This window comes from Cheilinus undulatus, linkage group 21, assembly GCF_018320785.1.
Source record: "Cheilinus undulatus linkage group 21, ASM1832078v1, whole genome shotgun sequence".
Classification (NCBI taxonomy): Eukaryota; Metazoa; Chordata; class Actinopteri; order Labriformes; family Labridae; genus Cheilinus; species Cheilinus undulatus.
In genome coordinates, this window is record NC_054885.1 from 25483030 (window position 1) to 25501811 (window position 18782).

At 38.5% G+C, this 18782-nt stretch overlaps 1 protein-coding gene across 2 annotated transcripts in view; it reads right to left on the reverse strand.

Moving 5' to 3' along the window:
* Nucleotides 1-38: 38 nt before the first annotated feature.
* si:dkeyp-72e1.9 (syntaxin-binding protein 4) overlaps nucleotides 39-18782 on the reverse strand; it is a 71836-nt gene continuing 53092 nt past the window's right edge. For both annotated transcript variants that reach the window (XM_041816770.1, XM_041816771.1), the window contains exons 9-21: nucleotides 15365-15471; nucleotides 15072-15207; nucleotides 14012-14084; nucleotides 10538-10626; nucleotides 7712-7808; nucleotides 6888-7015; nucleotides 4698-4790; nucleotides 3816-3881; nucleotides 3515-3727; nucleotides 3104-3220; nucleotides 1829-1863; nucleotides 1604-1734; nucleotides 39-1081 (exon numbers count right to left, since the gene is read on the reverse strand). In XM_041816770.1, coding sequence (XP_041672704.1) covers nucleotides 1029-1081; nucleotides 1604-1734; nucleotides 1829-1863; nucleotides 3104-3220; nucleotides 3515-3727; nucleotides 3816-3881; nucleotides 4698-4790; nucleotides 6888-7015; nucleotides 7712-7808; nucleotides 10538-10626; nucleotides 14012-14084; nucleotides 15072-15207; nucleotides 15365-15471 — 1338 coding nt within the window. In that variant the 3' untranslated portion in view covers nucleotides 39-1028. The remainder of the gene's footprint in view (nucleotides 1082-1603; nucleotides 1735-1828; nucleotides 1864-3103; nucleotides 3221-3514; nucleotides 3728-3815; nucleotides 3882-4697; nucleotides 4791-6887; nucleotides 7016-7711; nucleotides 7809-10537; nucleotides 10627-14011; nucleotides 14085-15071; nucleotides 15208-15364; nucleotides 15472-18782) is intronic.

Below are 18782 nucleotides of genomic sequence, written 5' to 3' on the forward strand. Positions count from 1 at the left end.
AGTATTATAACTGGAAATGACATTTTAGACAACTGGAATAAACAACATCAGATTTATTCATCAGTTATTACTTTAATACAAAATGAAACAAAGATATGAGGCCACATCAAGATGCAACATTGCAGAATTACAGGGCATGTCAGTTTTTCTAAATGTATTTGCAGATCCTGATATAAATAAAATGTATGTTCCAGGTGTAGTCTGTGACGGATGTTTGCTCATTCTTGACTACAAAGCACAAGATAACACAATGTTTTATCCAGTCCTGGATGTAGGTCACACATCAACATGAATCATGCAGTGAAATGAAGCATTAGGGAAAAACACTGTTCAGGCCCAACTACTCTGAATAATAGTAAGGGCACAAAAATAGTTTAGAAAATGGGCAAAAGGGCTCTTGCTTTTGTCCAGCATTTATTCAACAGTTCACAACTGGAGAGCCGGAGAAGATCAGGGACATCCAATGGAGAGAGATGGCAGTGTGTTACCTTGACCAGGGAGGACTCTTAGAACAGTACCTCTTGATCATCCTTTTCCATGAGACAAGTCCTCATTTACATTTAATTAGATTCCAAATTGCCCATAGGTTTCCATTTGAGTATTGATAGTTGCAATTCTTGACCAGTAAAGTTTGTATCTTACCTCTCCCCCAATGTTTCCTTTCCCTAACAGTCCTGCAAGCAGCTAATGGATGGATAGATGAATGAGTTTCTTTAAAGACTTCTTTACATATTTTATCATGAAAAGTTGAGAGTCCTTGGGTCATGACTCAGTTCAAAAGTTCCCGCTGCTGAACCTCCTCTATAAATACTGCTAAATGTAACGAGAGAAGATATCCATATGATGTGTGCAAGATAGCATTGGCATAAAACACTGACTGTGTAATTTTCAATCACTGAAATAAATTATCAATTAAAGAAGAAGTATTAAGATGGTGTCCTGAATGTTGACTGCAGCGCAGAGTGCATTGGTTCAGCTGTTCATACAGCATCTTCAGCTTTCTCTGGTACTCTCAGGCTCTCTGTTGCTCATACATGGTGAGGGCTGTCATCTTGGACTGATGCTGCCTCAGGTGCACTCACTGAAGGTGATACGTCAGAGTAAGACATCTTAGTGGTAACATCATTTTCATGTAAAGTCACATGACATAAGTGAAAGAAAAATACAAAATGTATCAAACCAGGAACAAATGTTAAATATGTTTTAAAAAATGATAGCTGTCATTTTTTAAAGTCCAAAGCTCAGAAGAAAGAAGGCTCATAAATACCATACACAGACAGCATAACACCAACTACATAAATTGACTTGTTTAGGCGAGATATGTTAATTATGGTGACTCCTAAGTTCATCTGTTGATCTAGAAATTACTGGCCTATATTAAACCATGAACCTAAAATCAAATGCATCACCTGAGTCTGCATTTTGGTATGAAAAGGGCAAAATGTAGATCCATGAAAATGAGCAGTGAAAATATGCAGCTCCCAAAGGAGAAAATCAGATGTTTCACTATCAGTTAGGTCAAGACCTGACTAAAATAAAACTGAGGAGCAAACAGAACTCTGGCTTTTTCATTCTCTAGCGCATTACATTTTGCACTTTGTACCTCTGGCATCAGCAGTGAGGGTACATGCTCCTACCACCAGCTCTTTGGCCTCCACAGCCAGTTGGAGGGCTGGATCAGGAATTGGTAATGGGGTGTCAGGACTGTCAGTGCCTGGAGACGACCTGGTGTTCCTAATGTACAAAACATTTACAGGAAGTTAGGGTCAGGACTGGATAGTGTAAAGTGCCATGTGATTTTGAGCTTTAGATTTTCAGAATCCCTTACCCCAGACTGGGTGTGGTCAACACTTTGTGGACATTCTGAAAAACAAAAATAATGCAAGTCTTTCATGCTCTCATAAGAGCCCCTCATACAAAAAGATGGTCCTTAAGCTATACTAATTAGTTATCCATCAGCAGTTGTTTTATTCACAAACTTTGTAATGAGAACTTTGAAGAAAAAAAAAATCATTACTGAATATAACATGCTTCTTAGCTGCCAGACCGATTGGATGATGTTTAATATTTTGGACGATATTATAGCAGTTTTTGCAAAATAATAGTTGCTGTATGGTAGATCAAAAATGGACTTTTGTTTGTGTGCCACAAAGCACTTTTTACACTGCCAGTCACACTTACCCATTCACTCCACATTCACATACTGTTGCCACAGCTGCATTGAGGGTGGCCATCAATATTAACTAGTCCCATACACAAGATATGCTACTGATGCAGCAGGAGAGGCAATTGTGTCTTGCCCAGCTCTACTTTCTGAGCTACAGTCAGCCCATTTGCTGTATGAAAAAAATTTACTTATGTAATTGCATCTTTAAGCACGACAATATGGACAGTATGTTCAAAATATAGATGTTGGTAGCTGAGATTTTAAGATTACAGATTCTGTGGGTACTTTTGGTCACATACCATGTCATGTTATCAACTTCATTCTTAGCTTTATGCCTGTTTATTCAGTTTCCTTGCTGAACCATTCCTTTTTGAGTCAATAGAGGGCAAAATGACTGTCTCTAACCATGGACCAGTTACACCACATTGTATTTTGTTAAGGGAGGAAGTATTAATCCTGGATATTAAGATTACATGAGTGCAGATAAGCCATGACCTTTAAAAATTTGCATAGGATTCAAACGGGGCCATCAACCATAAGGGGGCAGACTGATTCCATAAAAAAAGATTACACACTGCAGTCATCTTCTATGAATTGCTAATTTATGACTCTCTTTTCCCCAAAAAAACATTCAACGAGCTGTAGGCTATATATGATGGGAGATTTAGATTTAATTTTAAAGAAGTCCAGCAAGAGAAAATATACCCAAGAAAAGCTCTAGAACATCATAATGTCTAATTCAGACCCTTAAAATTTTAAATGTGAACTTGAGTTGTGTCTGGCAACATCAGAGCAAGTGAACAATTTATGTTATCATAGTACCAAGGTACTTCAAGGATTTATTCATTGGCCAATCATTGGGCTGTAAACCATGTGATTATGTTAGGATTCTGATGAACCAAAATTTAATGTCAGCGTGTCCAGTTATAGATATACCTGAGCAAAGCCTAACAGTTTCCTGTTGGAGACCTCCAGGTGTTTCCTCATCGTTTCTGACTTCTTTAGCTGGCAGTCAATGGTTGTCAGCCTCCTGTTCAGTTCCAACACCTCCTCCTGAAAAAAAACAGTTTACACTTGCCCAATGAACAATTACATTGTATGTACTATAACAGCTGCTGACAATATTATGTAGAAGTATATTAAAAAGACTGTCAATAAAGATTATTGAAGAAATCTTCATGGAAGTTTTAGTTCTGCCACTTTATGGTAGACATTATTAGACATTCAGTAGGCCTATTTAAAAATCCATATTAAAAAAATAAACAGTAACTAAAGCACTCCAATAATGTCTGGAGAAGTTTCCATCATTGAGGTTAAAAACAATTCAAAATAGAACAAGTTAAATACCTGTGTGGGACTCATCTTGGTTGCCTCAACTCCCTGTCCTTGCCTCTTGCTAGCTAGCTGGTTTTTCAGGTCTTTAATCTCAGCCTCCAGCAGCTGGATGACCTCCTCATAGTCCTGCTCTGCACTGCTGGTCTGGCGCTGTCCAGCCTCAGCCTCAGCTCTCTGCAGGCGACTCTTCAGGCGATTGTTCTCCTCAATAGTCAAACATGCTTTCTGGATAAAAGAAGAGAAGCTTTAAATAAACTAACTGCTTTGTTCCTCTGTTTGGTTGTTTCCATACATGGTTTGATCTCTCTCTTACCTCTGATGTCTTCTGCAGCTCCTCCTCCAGGGTTTTCTTGCTGTGTTCCATGTCCCTCAGCATCACCTGGCAGGAGATGCAGCAAGAGATGAAGCCTAACAGGCAGGCATAAAATGCTTAGACCCTCAGTGGTACTGAGACTAGACGAATAGAAAAATATATTACTTTCATTTTATCTGGCTATTATGGACTTTTGTAGGTTTAAATGAAGTGCAGTTGGCACATTTCTGACTGTCTCTGTTGCTTTATTGATGCTGGTAAACAGTTTTATTTGTGAAATCTTTATGTCTAAATTTTATGTATTTTTTTTTTTAATTTTGATACAACTTGTAGCAAGTATTTTATTCACCTTATGTATTTACTTTACTTCCTCTTTTGTTTGTTTTTGGCAGCATAGTATAATTGTTTCTTCAAAGGATCCAAATAGAGTACCACATCCACTGGATACACAGGACACATAGCTTGGTGTTAGTATTTCTGATATCATTAAACTAATAAAAATTCTTCTTTTACACTTATTAAATTACTTCAGCTGTTACATGCTGTACTCGCAACATGAAATTATCTCAACTGAGCCTAATTCTCCATCTGTTTTGCTGATTTTTGTTTTTGAATTTGTTCAACTCAAGAGGGGAACACATTTATTAAGCCCAAGGGAATGCAGTGTGTATGTTGATGTAAATGCTGAAACATGTATTCACTTCTTTGCTGGTGAACAGTTTTCTGGTTATGCATTAGACTCATAGAATTGTCCACCCTCTGCTCAGTCCTCTCAGTTGAATTCTCAGACAATCCAAGATGATCTGTTAACTAGTAGATTCCTGTTTTATTGTCTAATATAGAACATCCACCAACACTTTGAGCACCAGTGTTTACATTTACCTTAAGCTGCTTCATCTGGGTTTGCAGCTGCTTTACTTCTGTCTGAAACTGCTCCATCTCCTCGCTGCTGTAGCTGCATTCAGATTCATATGTCTAAAAACACAAATGCACACATGCACACACACAGTTATAATTTTTCTTTATGCCCTGTGGGTGTTTTGTATTTATCTTACTTCCTCAGAAAAGAATGTTAAATGGATATTTCAGTATTTTTGAAGTTAGGTTGTACAAGCCACTTGGCAATAGTAATGGGATTAGCCTCCAGAAATTTCAGTGTGTGAAGGATGGGCTGGGGGATGCCAGGCTATATAGCTCTACAGATGGGTACAATTGCTTTGTGTAGGTAAGAACAGGCCAAAAAAACACTGTTGGTTCAATTGTATGCCATATCAAAACTTTCGAAGAGTTTCATTTTTCCACACAGAACGCCTCTGTGTTTGGCACAATTTTGCAAAGCAAGCTATTGCTAAGTGTTCTTCCTCTTCAGCATATCACTCCTGATGAGATGTATGGGTCTGCAGGCTTTGACAGGGACAACAGCAACAAACTCAGCAAAAACAAAAATGAACAATTTGAACTTGAGTAATGATACAAGGGGAGACTTTTATGACCTGGAGTACACAGACAAAAACGTCTGCAGATGGAGACTCAGTGGGCCAAAGGAGCTAAAAGCTACTAACAACTGGGTTTCAGGGTTTCATTTCAGATGTTGTGGTTTCTTAAACCTAATTATCCACTTTCTTCCATTTATCTGGGGCCAGGCTGACATGGCGACAAATTGAGCTAGTCAACCCAGACATGCCTCTCCCCAACGACACTTTCCATTTCCTTTTGGGGGATCCTGAGCCATACCTAGACCAGATAGGATATGTAATTTCTCCTGTGGATTCTGAGTCTTCCCCAAGATTTCCTGCTAGCCAGAGGTGCACAGAGTGCCAACACCTTCAGCAGTCAGGAAGTAATCAACTTAGTGGATGACTTCACTCATGGTGCAGTGTTTAACATAGAAACAAGAATAATTCACCAAAAATGTGAGCAAAGAAATCCCAACAACAATCACTGTACAACACACAACATCTACACACATATAAATGCATCTGAAACATCTAAAACATATCTAAACAACCCACCAAAAGCATGATGGGAAAACTCCACCCTCCAAATTTGAAGTGGTAGTGTTCTTCCCCATTCTCTCCATTAAGCAAACCATTTTGCTGTGTCAGTTATTAAGAACATCTTTACTATGGTGGGAAGGTTAATTCACCACAGGATTTAAAAACAATCAACACTTAACATAAGCGACCACGATCATAATTCAAAATCATATGTGAATAAATTCAGCACAATAGGTGAAAGTGTTTGTTATTTGGGCAGCAGATTTTTGTGGCCTGATCAGAGGTAGAGGCTTTGTTTTACATGGCATAAAAACCTCTCATGTTTGCCAAGACATAACTATGCAAGAAACTGGTCAGAAGTATGGTCAGGACTGGGCTACTTTAGGACTAGAGAGCAGAGTGAAGCTGTGAGCAGGTGGTTGGTTCTTCTGCACTGATAAAATCTTGTTAAAACAGACAAAAGAAACTTTTCTTTCAACTCACTTGAAAAATCCTGCAGTCTGTATCAACCGTTCTCTTTTTGGACAGTGTTTGCTAAGCTGAGGTAATGTTGCAGCTGAATGGTGTGCACACTGCAGTGTACTTATTTCATGATATTACTCCCTGCTGAAAAGAGTTTAACATGCCATATATCTCATTTATTGCATCATAAATCATACTGCATATTTAAACAATTTCCCCAAAATGTCTTGTCAGGCTGATGAGATCTAATGGTGGGCTGGATTTGGCCTGCAGGCCTTAAGTTTGATACTTGTAATGTGGATGATACGTAAAAAGCTTCAAAAAATTTACAATTTAGCCAACAGTGTCTTTGGCCCAGTTTTACTTAAAACTCTTTAAATTGGGCGGAGCAGCTTTAGTGCTGTATAGCCTAGCTTCTTCAAGCGTGCCCTGTTTAAATGGGTATAACACACAAAATCTCTGGAGGCTACTACTATTGCCAAGTACCTTGTACAACCCAACTTCAAAAACACTGAAATATATATATAAGGGTCACACTGTCTTTGCAACAAATAAAGCTATGTTTTTTACTAGTCTGTGTTAAAAGATGTGAGAGGCTGTTAAGACTGCTTACAGGAGAGTGGAAGGCAGATGTATCCATCAAACTTGCAGCTTCATGATAAGAAAACATGAAGGGACCTGCCCCTAAACCAAGCTCTTCAAGGTCCTCCTGAAAGATGTTCCGTGTGGCATCCATAAAGTCTGAGAGTAGACAGACATCAAACAATGGAACAATGACTACTGACTTCAACAACTTAAACGTGTTTTATTCAACCATTATATTGAAACTTGTCTCGATTTAAGGCATGAATATAAGAAATTTATTTTCCACTGTACACTTCAAATACATTTTACTGACTCTCTTTCCCCAGTTGCTGTGTTGTGTATTGCTGCATATAACTTTGTACTGCAAATGTAAAAAGTGTATTGTATGTACAGAAAAAAATAGAACTGAAAGAGTTAATTCATTTCAGGTTTACAAATAACGGACAAGATATAAGGAACAGTTCCTTAGATTGTGTTCTAGTCAGTGGGTTTGATCATTAATCATTTCCAAGGATATACTTGAAAGCTTTGTTTACAAGCCCTTCATAAGCAGATTCAATCAGTAATAAATTAAGTAATAAAAAATATTACTATAGGATTTTTTTTAACACTTACAATAAGGTCCTGTTTGTAAATTATATTTAAAAGTATGAAGCACTGAAATATTCTTTTTGGACTTTGTCTACAGACAGAGCTATTCCAATGTGACACCATACACAGGTGACATAACTAGTTACTGACATGCAACCATCACAAGGAGTATGTGATCTGACAGGATTTCAAGACAGATATATCACCTTACTGCTAACAGAAGTAGAAGTGTGTGTCTTTTTGGGTTTTTTTGTGTCTCACCTCCATAGGCCACAGTTCCTTGTGGGTCTGTGTTCAGACTTTGTTTTAGCATCTTCCTCTTCTCTTCTGTGACATCCAACCCAAGGAAGGACAAAGCCTGAGCAACAATGACCAAAAGGTACACAGAGATATTTTTAGCATGTTTCTATTGCCACAAGAGGAGAAACAGGTTATTCCTTTGAAACTACAGCACTCTAAACATTGTTCAGTTTCTATCATAGTTAAAATGACTCATCCTTTCAGTCTTTCCATAAGATGTTTCAGATTACAGAATAATTATGAACAAGTATAATGTTGTGTCTGTTGAAAGTTGTTGATATACTGTACATTGTTTGAACTAACAGATCAGGGATTATCAGAAAAAAATTAAACTCGTTCAGTTAAAATACCCTGTCATACTATGAGCTGGATCATATTAAGCAGCATTACTATGAATGGATCCCACTTTTCTGTAAGCATAAATAAAAAGATGATGAAAATATTCATTTCAATGCATGTAATCTTGAAAACATATTACCAGTAGGCACAAGGATACTTCTCACCAATAAAGGATCCAAAGACAGGGAGAAAAGGAAATCTGTTTCTTTACCATCTTACAGTATATCTGACAAAAACAATTTTACCTGCCTACTTGTATATTTACCTCTAATGTTATCTCATGTCACGTCATGTACAGACACCCTGTTACCAGAAATGATGGCAAATGAGCCCCTGAAGTCTGCTCTCCTGTTTTTGTGTTCATGTCCCCTCTACCAGCTTTGCTCTCAGATCTTTCACATTAGGTCTTCAGAGATATTTGCGTTCTTCTGCTTGAGATTTCAGATTATTCAGCATCCACCTAAACCTGGTCATGCTGAACTCGGATTGAGAACCATTGTGGATGTACCCTTTTTTCCTCATCCATGGTCTGAGCCAGCACAAAACCATTCAAGAGTGGCGTCATTTTGGCTCCTCTTAAACACGCTGTCTGAGACAGACTGTTATCTGCAAATGGCACCTGGTACTTGCAGCTCATCAGACCTCTAAGTCACTAGCTTGACTCTTCTCCTCTGTTGTCCCTCAATGGTGGAATAAATCATCCAACTCCATTCGGTCCTCATTGTCCCTTTCTACTTTTAAGAGAAACCTAAAGACCCAGCTTCATTTGTACAGTGTGTGCACGCAGGTTGTGCACAACCATTGTATCTTACATCAAGTGCAAGGGTCGTGCTTTGTAAGCGATAAAGTCATACAGTATGAGCTGACATTCCACCATGACTACTAGGCAATCGCCTTGAAATTGAACAGTCTATGCCCAGCTTTAAGCAGCGCTGTGACTCAGAAATGTTGTTGATTACTGACAGCAGATCAGCCTTGGACAGGTCCTCACAGAGAGATACACGTTTTTGTTGCAAAGGCATAAACTCAATTGAGACTCTCTAATTCCCCTTCCACCTCTACTCTATCCCAAGCCATTTACATATTGGTGGAGTTTTTAGTTTTTAGTTCTTTGTTAGATCTTAAAGATTGGGAAGTCACACTAGCAAAACAGCAAAAGTTAGTCAGATTCCTCTGTCTGCTCCTGCGCTTCGGTAAAGGCCAGCCAGAAAAGCACATCAAAGGGCAACAAAAAGGGTTAGCATTTCACAAAATTCTACTCATCACAAAATACTCACTAAAATATTTATATAATTCTTAGCATTGGGCAGATGAGTTCAAGCTCTGCACAGAAAAAGTTTTGCCAGCACATGAAAAACCATCCTACAGCTGCACCATCTTGGCTCCTCTTTAACATGCAAGACTTTCTGTATGGAGGTAATTAGCAGTTGTGAAGTGTCTAAGATGTGTCCTTGACACACTACACACACACTACAGGAGATGACACAACAGATTTTGGGGGCAGAAAGGTCCTGAAACCCTCTGACTGTCAGGTCAGGCAATAATTGTTCTAAAATCGTGTAGTCTTTGCTGGCCTCAAGAAAGTCTTAAAGATGTTCTCCCTAAAGAAGTTACTTTTTTATATCACCAGCTGTATGCTCCAGTCTTCAAGAAGCTACAATGAGACATTTTGGTTTTTAAGGCAAATTTTTAATACTAGAACATTGGCAACCTCTAGAATAAGCATGTGTTTTCCACTTCCACAAAAAAAAAAAAAAAAAAAAAAAAAAAAAAAGAGTTGTGTCGCCCTTTGCTTAAATTGCACACATACGTAAAACCATAAAACAGTTACTTGTTTGTCTTCTATCAGTTGCTTCTGACAATGTGACATTTCATCATCTGAACTGCATGCGATAGTTATGAAATTGAAAAATATCCCAAGTTTGTCCTACTCCCTCTCTCTTTTTTTCATTTTGCAAAGAAGCCAGCGGATAAATGATGAACTGTGCCTGTACACTTCAACTCACATTATCTACCCCAAATTCCACAATGAATTGATAATTATGATTTAGCTGGATCCAGGGTGAATTCTGGTGACCAACTGAGGAAAAGTGGTGCAGCCTGATGGACTGACATGTGAGAGGAGAAAAATAGAGACTTTCAAAAGAGAGATAGGCAGCTGGAGGGCTAGGGTTGAAGAGTGAGCGAGAAGACAATGTGCTGATAGGGCTGAAATGATGTGCATATGAAGGATGCAATTGTTACAGAGCAGGCAGAGAGACTGCAGGTCAATGATTAGATTAAATGACAGCCTGGAGAGGAAAAGCTCTATACTGGTGATAAACATTTGATCTGTCATCATTTAAAATGCACACTATAACTAAAAGAAGCAGAGATCACCTCTTAGACGTCAAAAGAAGGATACGAATATTATGGCTTTAAATTCTTTGACCAAAGAACTAGACTTACCAAGTCTAACTTATCTGATTTGAGACGTATGTAGGGGTCTAGAGTTATCTTAGGTTTAGCCTCTGTTGGGGACCTCTGGCTGGTTGAACCTTGAGAAAGAATTAAAAAGGGGAGAGGGCAGGAATGAAGAGAGAAAGAAAGAGGATTTACTTTATCTGGGGGAGGAAAAACAGCTACAAAACACACAAAATGTTGAAAGTGTCGTATTTGTAAACCATATTCAACCTGTAGCTGTTAGCATTTGCAGCTAACAGAATAAGGAGAGCATGTGAGGCCACAGCGCACCCAGCTCACAATGAGGAGAGAAATTTTTGGTAATCTGCAATATGAGTGTTATTGTCTGTGGATTTGATAGATGTTGTTGTGGGGATAAAGATGCTTAGTGCATGTGTGTGGGTGGGTGGGTGGGGGGGGCATGAGTGTGTGTTTGGGTGGGGAACTGTAAAGCAGATGATTAAAAAAAGAGGACTGCAGGCAAGGTGGATGATTATAAGGTTGAGTGTGAGGGACAGTGAGTGAGGGGAGGGCTGAAAGCCAATACTCATATTAATTTGATGAGTTTGCCTGTCCCAGATTTGTGTTTGCTTGCATTAGTACATTTCCTCTCAGTGTGGGTCTGCACAGCCACTGTTACTAGGGGTATGAGCTCATTTCTGTGACTACTCTCCACCTATTCAAACCACCCACCGGAATTGCTCCCTCCCCAAAGCCCTTACTAGTGGGGATGACTGAAAGACCTGCTTTTGTAACAGCAGCCTTCTCTGAATCATGGTTAAATTGTAAATTGACTTGAGCGTCTGTAGTGCTTTTCTAGTCGTCTGAATACTCAAAGCACTTTCATACCACAGGTCACACCAACCCATTTATTCCACATTCATACATCAGTGTCAGAGGTTGCGATGGACTGATGACCATCAGTATTGACTAATCCCATTCAGCATCCAGACAGTTACATGCCATTGTCACAGCAGTGTGAGCAAACAGGGGTTAGGGGTCTTTCCAAAAGACACACCGACATGTGACTGTGGCAGCTGGGGGTCAAACCCACAACCTTCCGATTGAGATGATCAACTGAGCCACAGTTGCCCTAAGATACCACTCCATGGCATCCGGAAAAATTCTGAATTTTCACTGTTTGGCTGGGGGGCCAGGCCTATCTCCACGAGACACTGTCAGGCCCAGCTCGAAACTAAAGTACTAAAGTACGGGAAAGAACTAAGGACAAATTGCAGCAGATGGAGAACATGTTGCTTTATGAAAAATACTTAAACATATTGTTTATAGTTGGGTTTAAACAGAATTTTAAGTGTAGAAAAGTTTCTGCAGTGTAGTTTAACTAAAGATAAGTTAACCCAACAGAAATGTACAAGTAAAATTGAGTTTATATAACTTAAAATGGCTGTCTGCTTCTGAACAATTACAGTCTTTCAGCTTATATAATCGTGTCCCTAATGTTTTATGTACTACTAACTCATAGAGGATTGTAATGTAAATTAAATATTTTAACCTACGTTTACTCCAAAATGCATTCACATAACTTAATTTTTTCTGGACAAAACCAGTTTTTACCAATATTTTGAGTACGTTTAACTTGTTCGGTTTTACAGTGTTAGGGTGAGGAGCTCAGACATCTGGAGGGAATCTCAAAGTAGAACCGCTGCTCCTTCACCTAAAAAGGAGCCGGTTGAGTTGGTTTGGGCATTTCATCAGGATGCCTCCTGATTGCCTCTCGGTGGAGGTCTTCTGGGGTCGTCCAACTGGAAGAAAACCCCAGGTAGACCCAGGACGGGCTGAAGGGTTTATATTTTTCATCTTGCCATAGAACGTCTCAGAATCCTCCAGGAAGAGCCGGAAAATGCTGCTAGAGAGAGGGATGTCTGGGTGGACTAGTTTAGCCTGCTGCCATCTAGCCCAGCTCCGAATAAGCGGAAGAAAATGGTTGGTTGGATGGATGAATTAATGCTTCTTATATGTATTTTACTGTCACAATGACTGACTGCTGTTACTAATGGTTGCCCCATGAGTTGTGGCTAAAGACAAGGCTGCAGCTGCCCTGGTTCCACTCTGCTCGTTAGCCTGTAAACTGTGACTCTTTCTTTCCTATTTTTTTCTGATTACTTTTCAGCTGTCTTATTAAAGAAAGGCAAATATCTACATACAATGTTCAAAATAACAACAACAGCAGCAGCAGCAGCAGCAGCAATAATAATAATAATAATAATAATAATAATAATAATAATAACAACAACAAAATTGCTTTTATAACTAGCCTTGAAAGTGAATAACATTAATTTCAGAGGGAAATTCAAGCTGAAAGCTGCCATGGATGGCAACTTACAAAACCAATAAGAGCCTGGAGAGAAGCTAAGTAGTCACAACACCTGTGAAACAATGTTGACTGGGGTAATCAAGGTCAGTAGGATTTGGGCATTGGGTGGCTTTGAGCTGAGATCCATGGCCGAAAGTCAAGGTTAGATACGCTGGTCTGTTAAACATTCTAAATTTACATAATATAAAAATCTTTTTGATTTTTTCAGTTAAGTTTGTTTTTGTACAAAATATACTGTTAAAATTTACCCTATTGGGGTATCACTTTTCATTACAGATACTTCTGTTATGACAACTGCTATAGTTGTAGTAAACCTGAAGATCCATAAATTCAGTGAAAATAATTCTCAGAGTTTATATTGCATAACTAAAAGTTAAGCAAATTTGGAGAAATGAAGAACAAAATAATCATATTTGCCACATAACTTAACTGTCATATATACTAGGTTGTTTTCTACTAACCGTCTGTTTTCTGTAAAATATGTTCTCCAGTTTATTACAAAAACAACTGTAGAACAATCATGAACTTACACACTGTTATAAGATGGGACAAAATCTTGTGCATTCCTTTCTATCTAATCCCCAGTCTCTATAAGGGAGCAGAAGCTTTCCCTTTTTTCATTCTTGTTCAGCTGGGTTTATCTAATATGTATCGGATTATGAGGATATGTAGGACAAATCACAGAACATCTAAACAGTGACTTGACAGGCATTTCATATTAATACACATTTTCTTACAGTTGTAGAAAATGTAGTAGAAAATGTCTTCAGTGGAATACTGCATTAATTGTCTACAACAGTACAAAGTTTTAATGTAATAGTATCTGTTTGGCACAGCCATATTAACGTTATCAAACTTGAGTTGAAATATAGAAAAAGGAGACCAACAGGAGGATTTAATAGAAAAAAGAAAGTCTTCACACTGGCATCATTATAACACAGAGAAGATATATAAATGAAACTGCAATTAGTTCTCTGATATGATCTAAAACAAATGATTCCCTCTAATGCAATAAGCATTGTAGTCCTATCTCTCATAATAATTCATAAGCCTGCTTTGTGTTACTACAGAGGTGTCACATGCAGACATTAACCAGGGCTAATTTGATAGTTAAACAAAGAGACTACACATGGTGAGGTATTCACCTGAAATATGAATATCTGGTGGGCAGATGTCAGGAGACGGTGAGGACACTGTGGTTGGCTCCTCAGCACAGATCTGGAAACACATTAAAGAGACATCAAAATCCTGGATGTGAAATTTACTGCACATTTATATAAGGAAAAATCCCAACTGTTATGCATAGTCAAAGAACAGTTTAAAAGAGTTTGTGTAAAAAAGTCAGATGCTATATTGAATGTGATAAAGATGAAAGAAATGACAAAGTAACTGATCAGCTATTGCACACTATGGAGTGGAGATCAGTGTGGGAAATTGAATTTTTTTAAAGATTTTTTAAAATCAGTTCTTCTGATATATTGAACTATATTTAATCACCCTTGTTTTAGAGGGATTTTCAGAATTGCTTTAGGGAAGGAGTCATCATTTGAATCTTTATAGGCCTCTGATTTTATTGCTAAGCTGATTTATTACTTATATTTGCAATATATCAAATGTTATTAGTCCATAGAAGCTAAGAAGTACGATCTTTTCTTTTGAGAGGCAGGTGTTGAATTGAATCATTGCTTTTCTACTCGTCCAAAATTCTGTAGACATTATGCTAGCTCTCATCCATACAATGATAGCAAACCATGCCAAGCAGGCCCTCAGTAAGATTTCAATATTTTGCCCCTAAGGAATAACCTGGTGTTAAGTGCCTTGCCTAAGGACACTTCTTGCATGTGGACCACAACTACCAGGCACTAAACCCGTCCATAAAGAAACAGTTACCCATTTGGTCACCCTCTTGCCTATGCCAAGATAAAAACATAAGAAGGTAAAACATAACATTGGTGGAAATAAATTCTTATGAAAAGCACCCATATATGTAAAAAAAAAAAAAAAAAGAAAAAAAAGAAAAACATATTTGAAGGACAAACCGGTGATTTCAGAATTCAGTGTGAGGATAACACTGTGTTTGGAATCACTGGATAATCAAATAATAACCATTTAAAATCTCACTATTATATGTGAAATGTAATTTACAATAAACTCATTTGCATATTTTGAAATGTTTTTATTATACACTGAGACAATTGGTCTGACCTCAGGTGACCTGATATGGACTTTTAGGCGCCCAGAGTTGTGGCCTGCAGCCCGGTGGACCCCATTGTGGAGAGATGCGCTGCTGGGAAAAAGTCCTTTCCCTGGGATGAAGGCTATTTCCACTGAGGTGTCTTGGCTGGAAACACAATACAAAGGCATAAGTTTTTACACAAAGACGTATATATGAACATCAGAAAAAGTGAGGGAGGAGGATTAGCCACTGAAAAATTGGATTTGTGCATCTTTAGTTCTTAGTCTTTTCATTCACTTTTGTGTCTACATACACAACCTACCTGAATTTCACTTTGTTGAGCATGCTTTTAGCCTCCTCATGGGTAACACCTATCAAGGACTCCTTATTAATGGCTATGAGCTGATCTCCTGGTCTTAGACGTCCATCCTGCAAGACAAGTAGGCAGAGTCTTTTCAAATTCTTTATGGCCGTTGCTAGTTAACAATTAACAGAACATGCACAGTGTTTTAAGAGCACATTTATACATATTATTCAAAAAGCTGAGACTGTGGCACTATACGGGAGATGATCATGTCCGTAGTCCACCAATTTCTCCCTGCTATACTACATACAAATCACAGTTTTGTGTTTTATATGGAAATGTGCCATCACACATCACAAAATACTGTGATTTTTTTTTTAAAAGGTTGGATTCAAATCGGTCACTAAAAGCTTGTTCAGGTTCTGGTCCATTGTGAACTGTCAGGCCATGACTTCAGTTCTTCATTCCAGTCATCATTTCCCTCTAACATTCCTTATAACTTACTTAGCTAGGGTTCATGCCTCATTTTTAAGAACTGTTACTGTTGAGCATTATTCTCATGCACTAGATACTCAACCATGATGGGTAAGAAGGTACCTCTCACTAAGTGTGTTCACTTAATCACTTCTTATTTCATTTGTATGGTTAATTCATACATTTATCCGTTTACAGTTGTTATAAATATATGGTTAAAATGATTTCCTAGCCTGTAACCCCTGTATGTGGGTTATCCACAACAAAGTGCGTGTTAGTATTGTATGACTGTGTATGAATTAAAAATATGTTTATATAAGACAAGGGAGAGTTGGCATTCTAAGCAATGACTAAAAATTATGCCCATCCAGTTTCTCTGTACCATCTTTAACACAACTGACCCATCACTAAGCCCCATCCCCCTTGGTTACTGTTGCTCACATGCAGTGCTGAATACCTAGTTTCCCACTGTGAATGTAGAGGGTATTCTGAAAGAAAAACTATCAAATTCGTAGCAAAAAGATATTGAAAATATCAGAGGAGGCAGAAATGCCCACAATGTGCTTGTGAAAGCTACATTCACAATGTCCTTCATTGACAATGTGTGAACAGATACATTAGTATTAAACTAAAAACATCATGAGATTGAGACTGAGGACTTCATGAAAAATATCTTTGACGTAGTTAAAACTACCGTCAACTATGCAGTAAGATGATGGTGTGGATGGATTTTGATGTAATCAATGATGGAGGATATAATGAGGCTGAAACCTGGAGAACTGCGGACGGTTTAGTTACATAAACACAAAGCAGTATTCATGTCTAATATAGACAACCTTTACAAAGTAAAGACAAAAAGAAAAACAAAAAAAAAATCAGATCTAAGCCAAAAAACCAACTAACCAAACAAACAACAAAAAAACAAAACAAAACAAAACAGAACTGGGCATTGAGGTAGTGTAAATCCAGCTTAAATGATGATAGTGGATGATATTTTTGTAGTTTTGGAGTGAGTACTCAAATTCTGCTGGCTGAGGGAACAATATCTCTATTTTGATCAGGTGCTACTTTAACCAAAGGTTATGTATTAGTACTGCAGTAACCATCAAAAGCCACAAGGTGGTGTCTCAGTGTTGCAGATTTTGGTTTATGCTCTCAGGACAGCCATCTTGTAAGTTTGGGCCATAGAGGACTACCAGTAACAAACTAGTGCTCCTGTATGACTAGTAAAACTAGCACTGTGGAAATCTCCACTCTTGTCTGGGAACTGTCCAAGCTGACCAGCTGTCCAGGGACTTCTGCAAACTATGATGAACATCTCTCTACCTATACCAGCCATGTTTAGAATGAAGTTAGCAGGCATTGGAAAAGTCATTTTAGTTCACAGCTGATTGTTTGTTTACATTTGCATTTTTGCTTGATTTAGCCTGGACACAGACTGTCTAATGTCAGTTGATGAAACAAATAGATTTGCTCTTACTTGAATGACACTGTGCAAGACTTCTTAGCTATTTGTGTTGTCAGACAAGAACTACTCACTTTAGAGACCCTAAAGGAGCAAAAGCCTAAGAATTCTTCAAAATGCTGCAATATGCCACTTTTTATCTTTCCAGTGTATTTCAATATTTAGCAATTACATGGCAAATGTTGGAGGAATTCTATCTGAAGCATTTTATCTGAAATTGGTTTCTACCTGGAATCAATTCAAGAAAGAGGAAGCAAACACCAGTAGTCTGCATGGTGTCAGTTTTGTCTAAACCTAGCATTGCAATCAGCAGAATGGGCTGAGTGGGGTTTTCTTAGCCTTGGTTCTTCTTCTGAAACTATCCAACCCTACCAATCATTTCAAAACCTACCCAAACTTCAGTAGCAGCAGTAGTAGTACTCCCTCACAGAGTGAACTCTGTCTGAGGTCATGCCCAAAACTGACTGTGTCATGGTTTCAGCCATGCCCCTGGGCCTTGTTAGTTACACTCTCTGGTCCCTCCTGATTGCTGATTTCCTCCACCTGCTCTGACCTGCTCATCTGCTCCACATCAACTCATCAGGCTCAACAATTTATCAAGCCTGGTCGATCCACTTATCACTGTTTTGTTGTTTCAGCCACAGTGGTAGACAGCTAATTGCAGATGTTGAGTATATTTTGCTCTGTATTTTTCTTCTTGAAACTCACACTGCCTTCTTTGTGCTCCTTGCTTCTCCTCTGTCTGCTGACTGACCACCTACAGCCAAGCTCCCTCCATTCATCTACAATTACAGTTCTTCAATAAAATCACTGAAAATCCGGGTCCTCTGACTCTGCGTCCTGCATTTCAGTCCAAACCCACTAGATGCAACTAGTCTATTATTGTGCCATAACCAGGAGGAAGATCAACCTGAGATTCCTAGATACTTTTTTATTCATGTATTGCATCATTATGCATGATAAGGATGTGGTTGTTTTCTATGTGTTTCGTAACCTTGCAAAGCAGATGGACACGCCCGTTTCCTTATTTTTCACTGGCGAATCCATCTTGCAAAGCTCCCATCTGAACCGTTTAGGCCCGGTTAGAAAGTGACAGGACCAATCAGTGACGAGGGGCAGTACTTTCAGGCACGGCAGAGTCGAGACGTAAACAAGCAGCAGCAAGAGCTGGTGCAGTTCTGGTGGAAGAGATTAGCATGGATTCTGCTAAAGCGCCAGTTTTATCAGAAATTGACGACATTTCTTCGTTAAAAGAAGAACAAGGAACAGCAGTGAGTTGTTTTCTTCTCAAAAACGACAAAAGTCGAGTACTTACATGTCTATAGTCACCATGTTTCGCGTTATTCTTCAGTAGCTGCGCACGCGCAGCTCGATAGCAGCTACATCACATGTTTTGTTGCTCTGATTGGCCCGTAGAGATACGACAGACAGAATGTTTACCCAATCATAATCCGAGTTCTTTTCAAATACTCTGCCTTTTCTCAAATGTTTCCTATT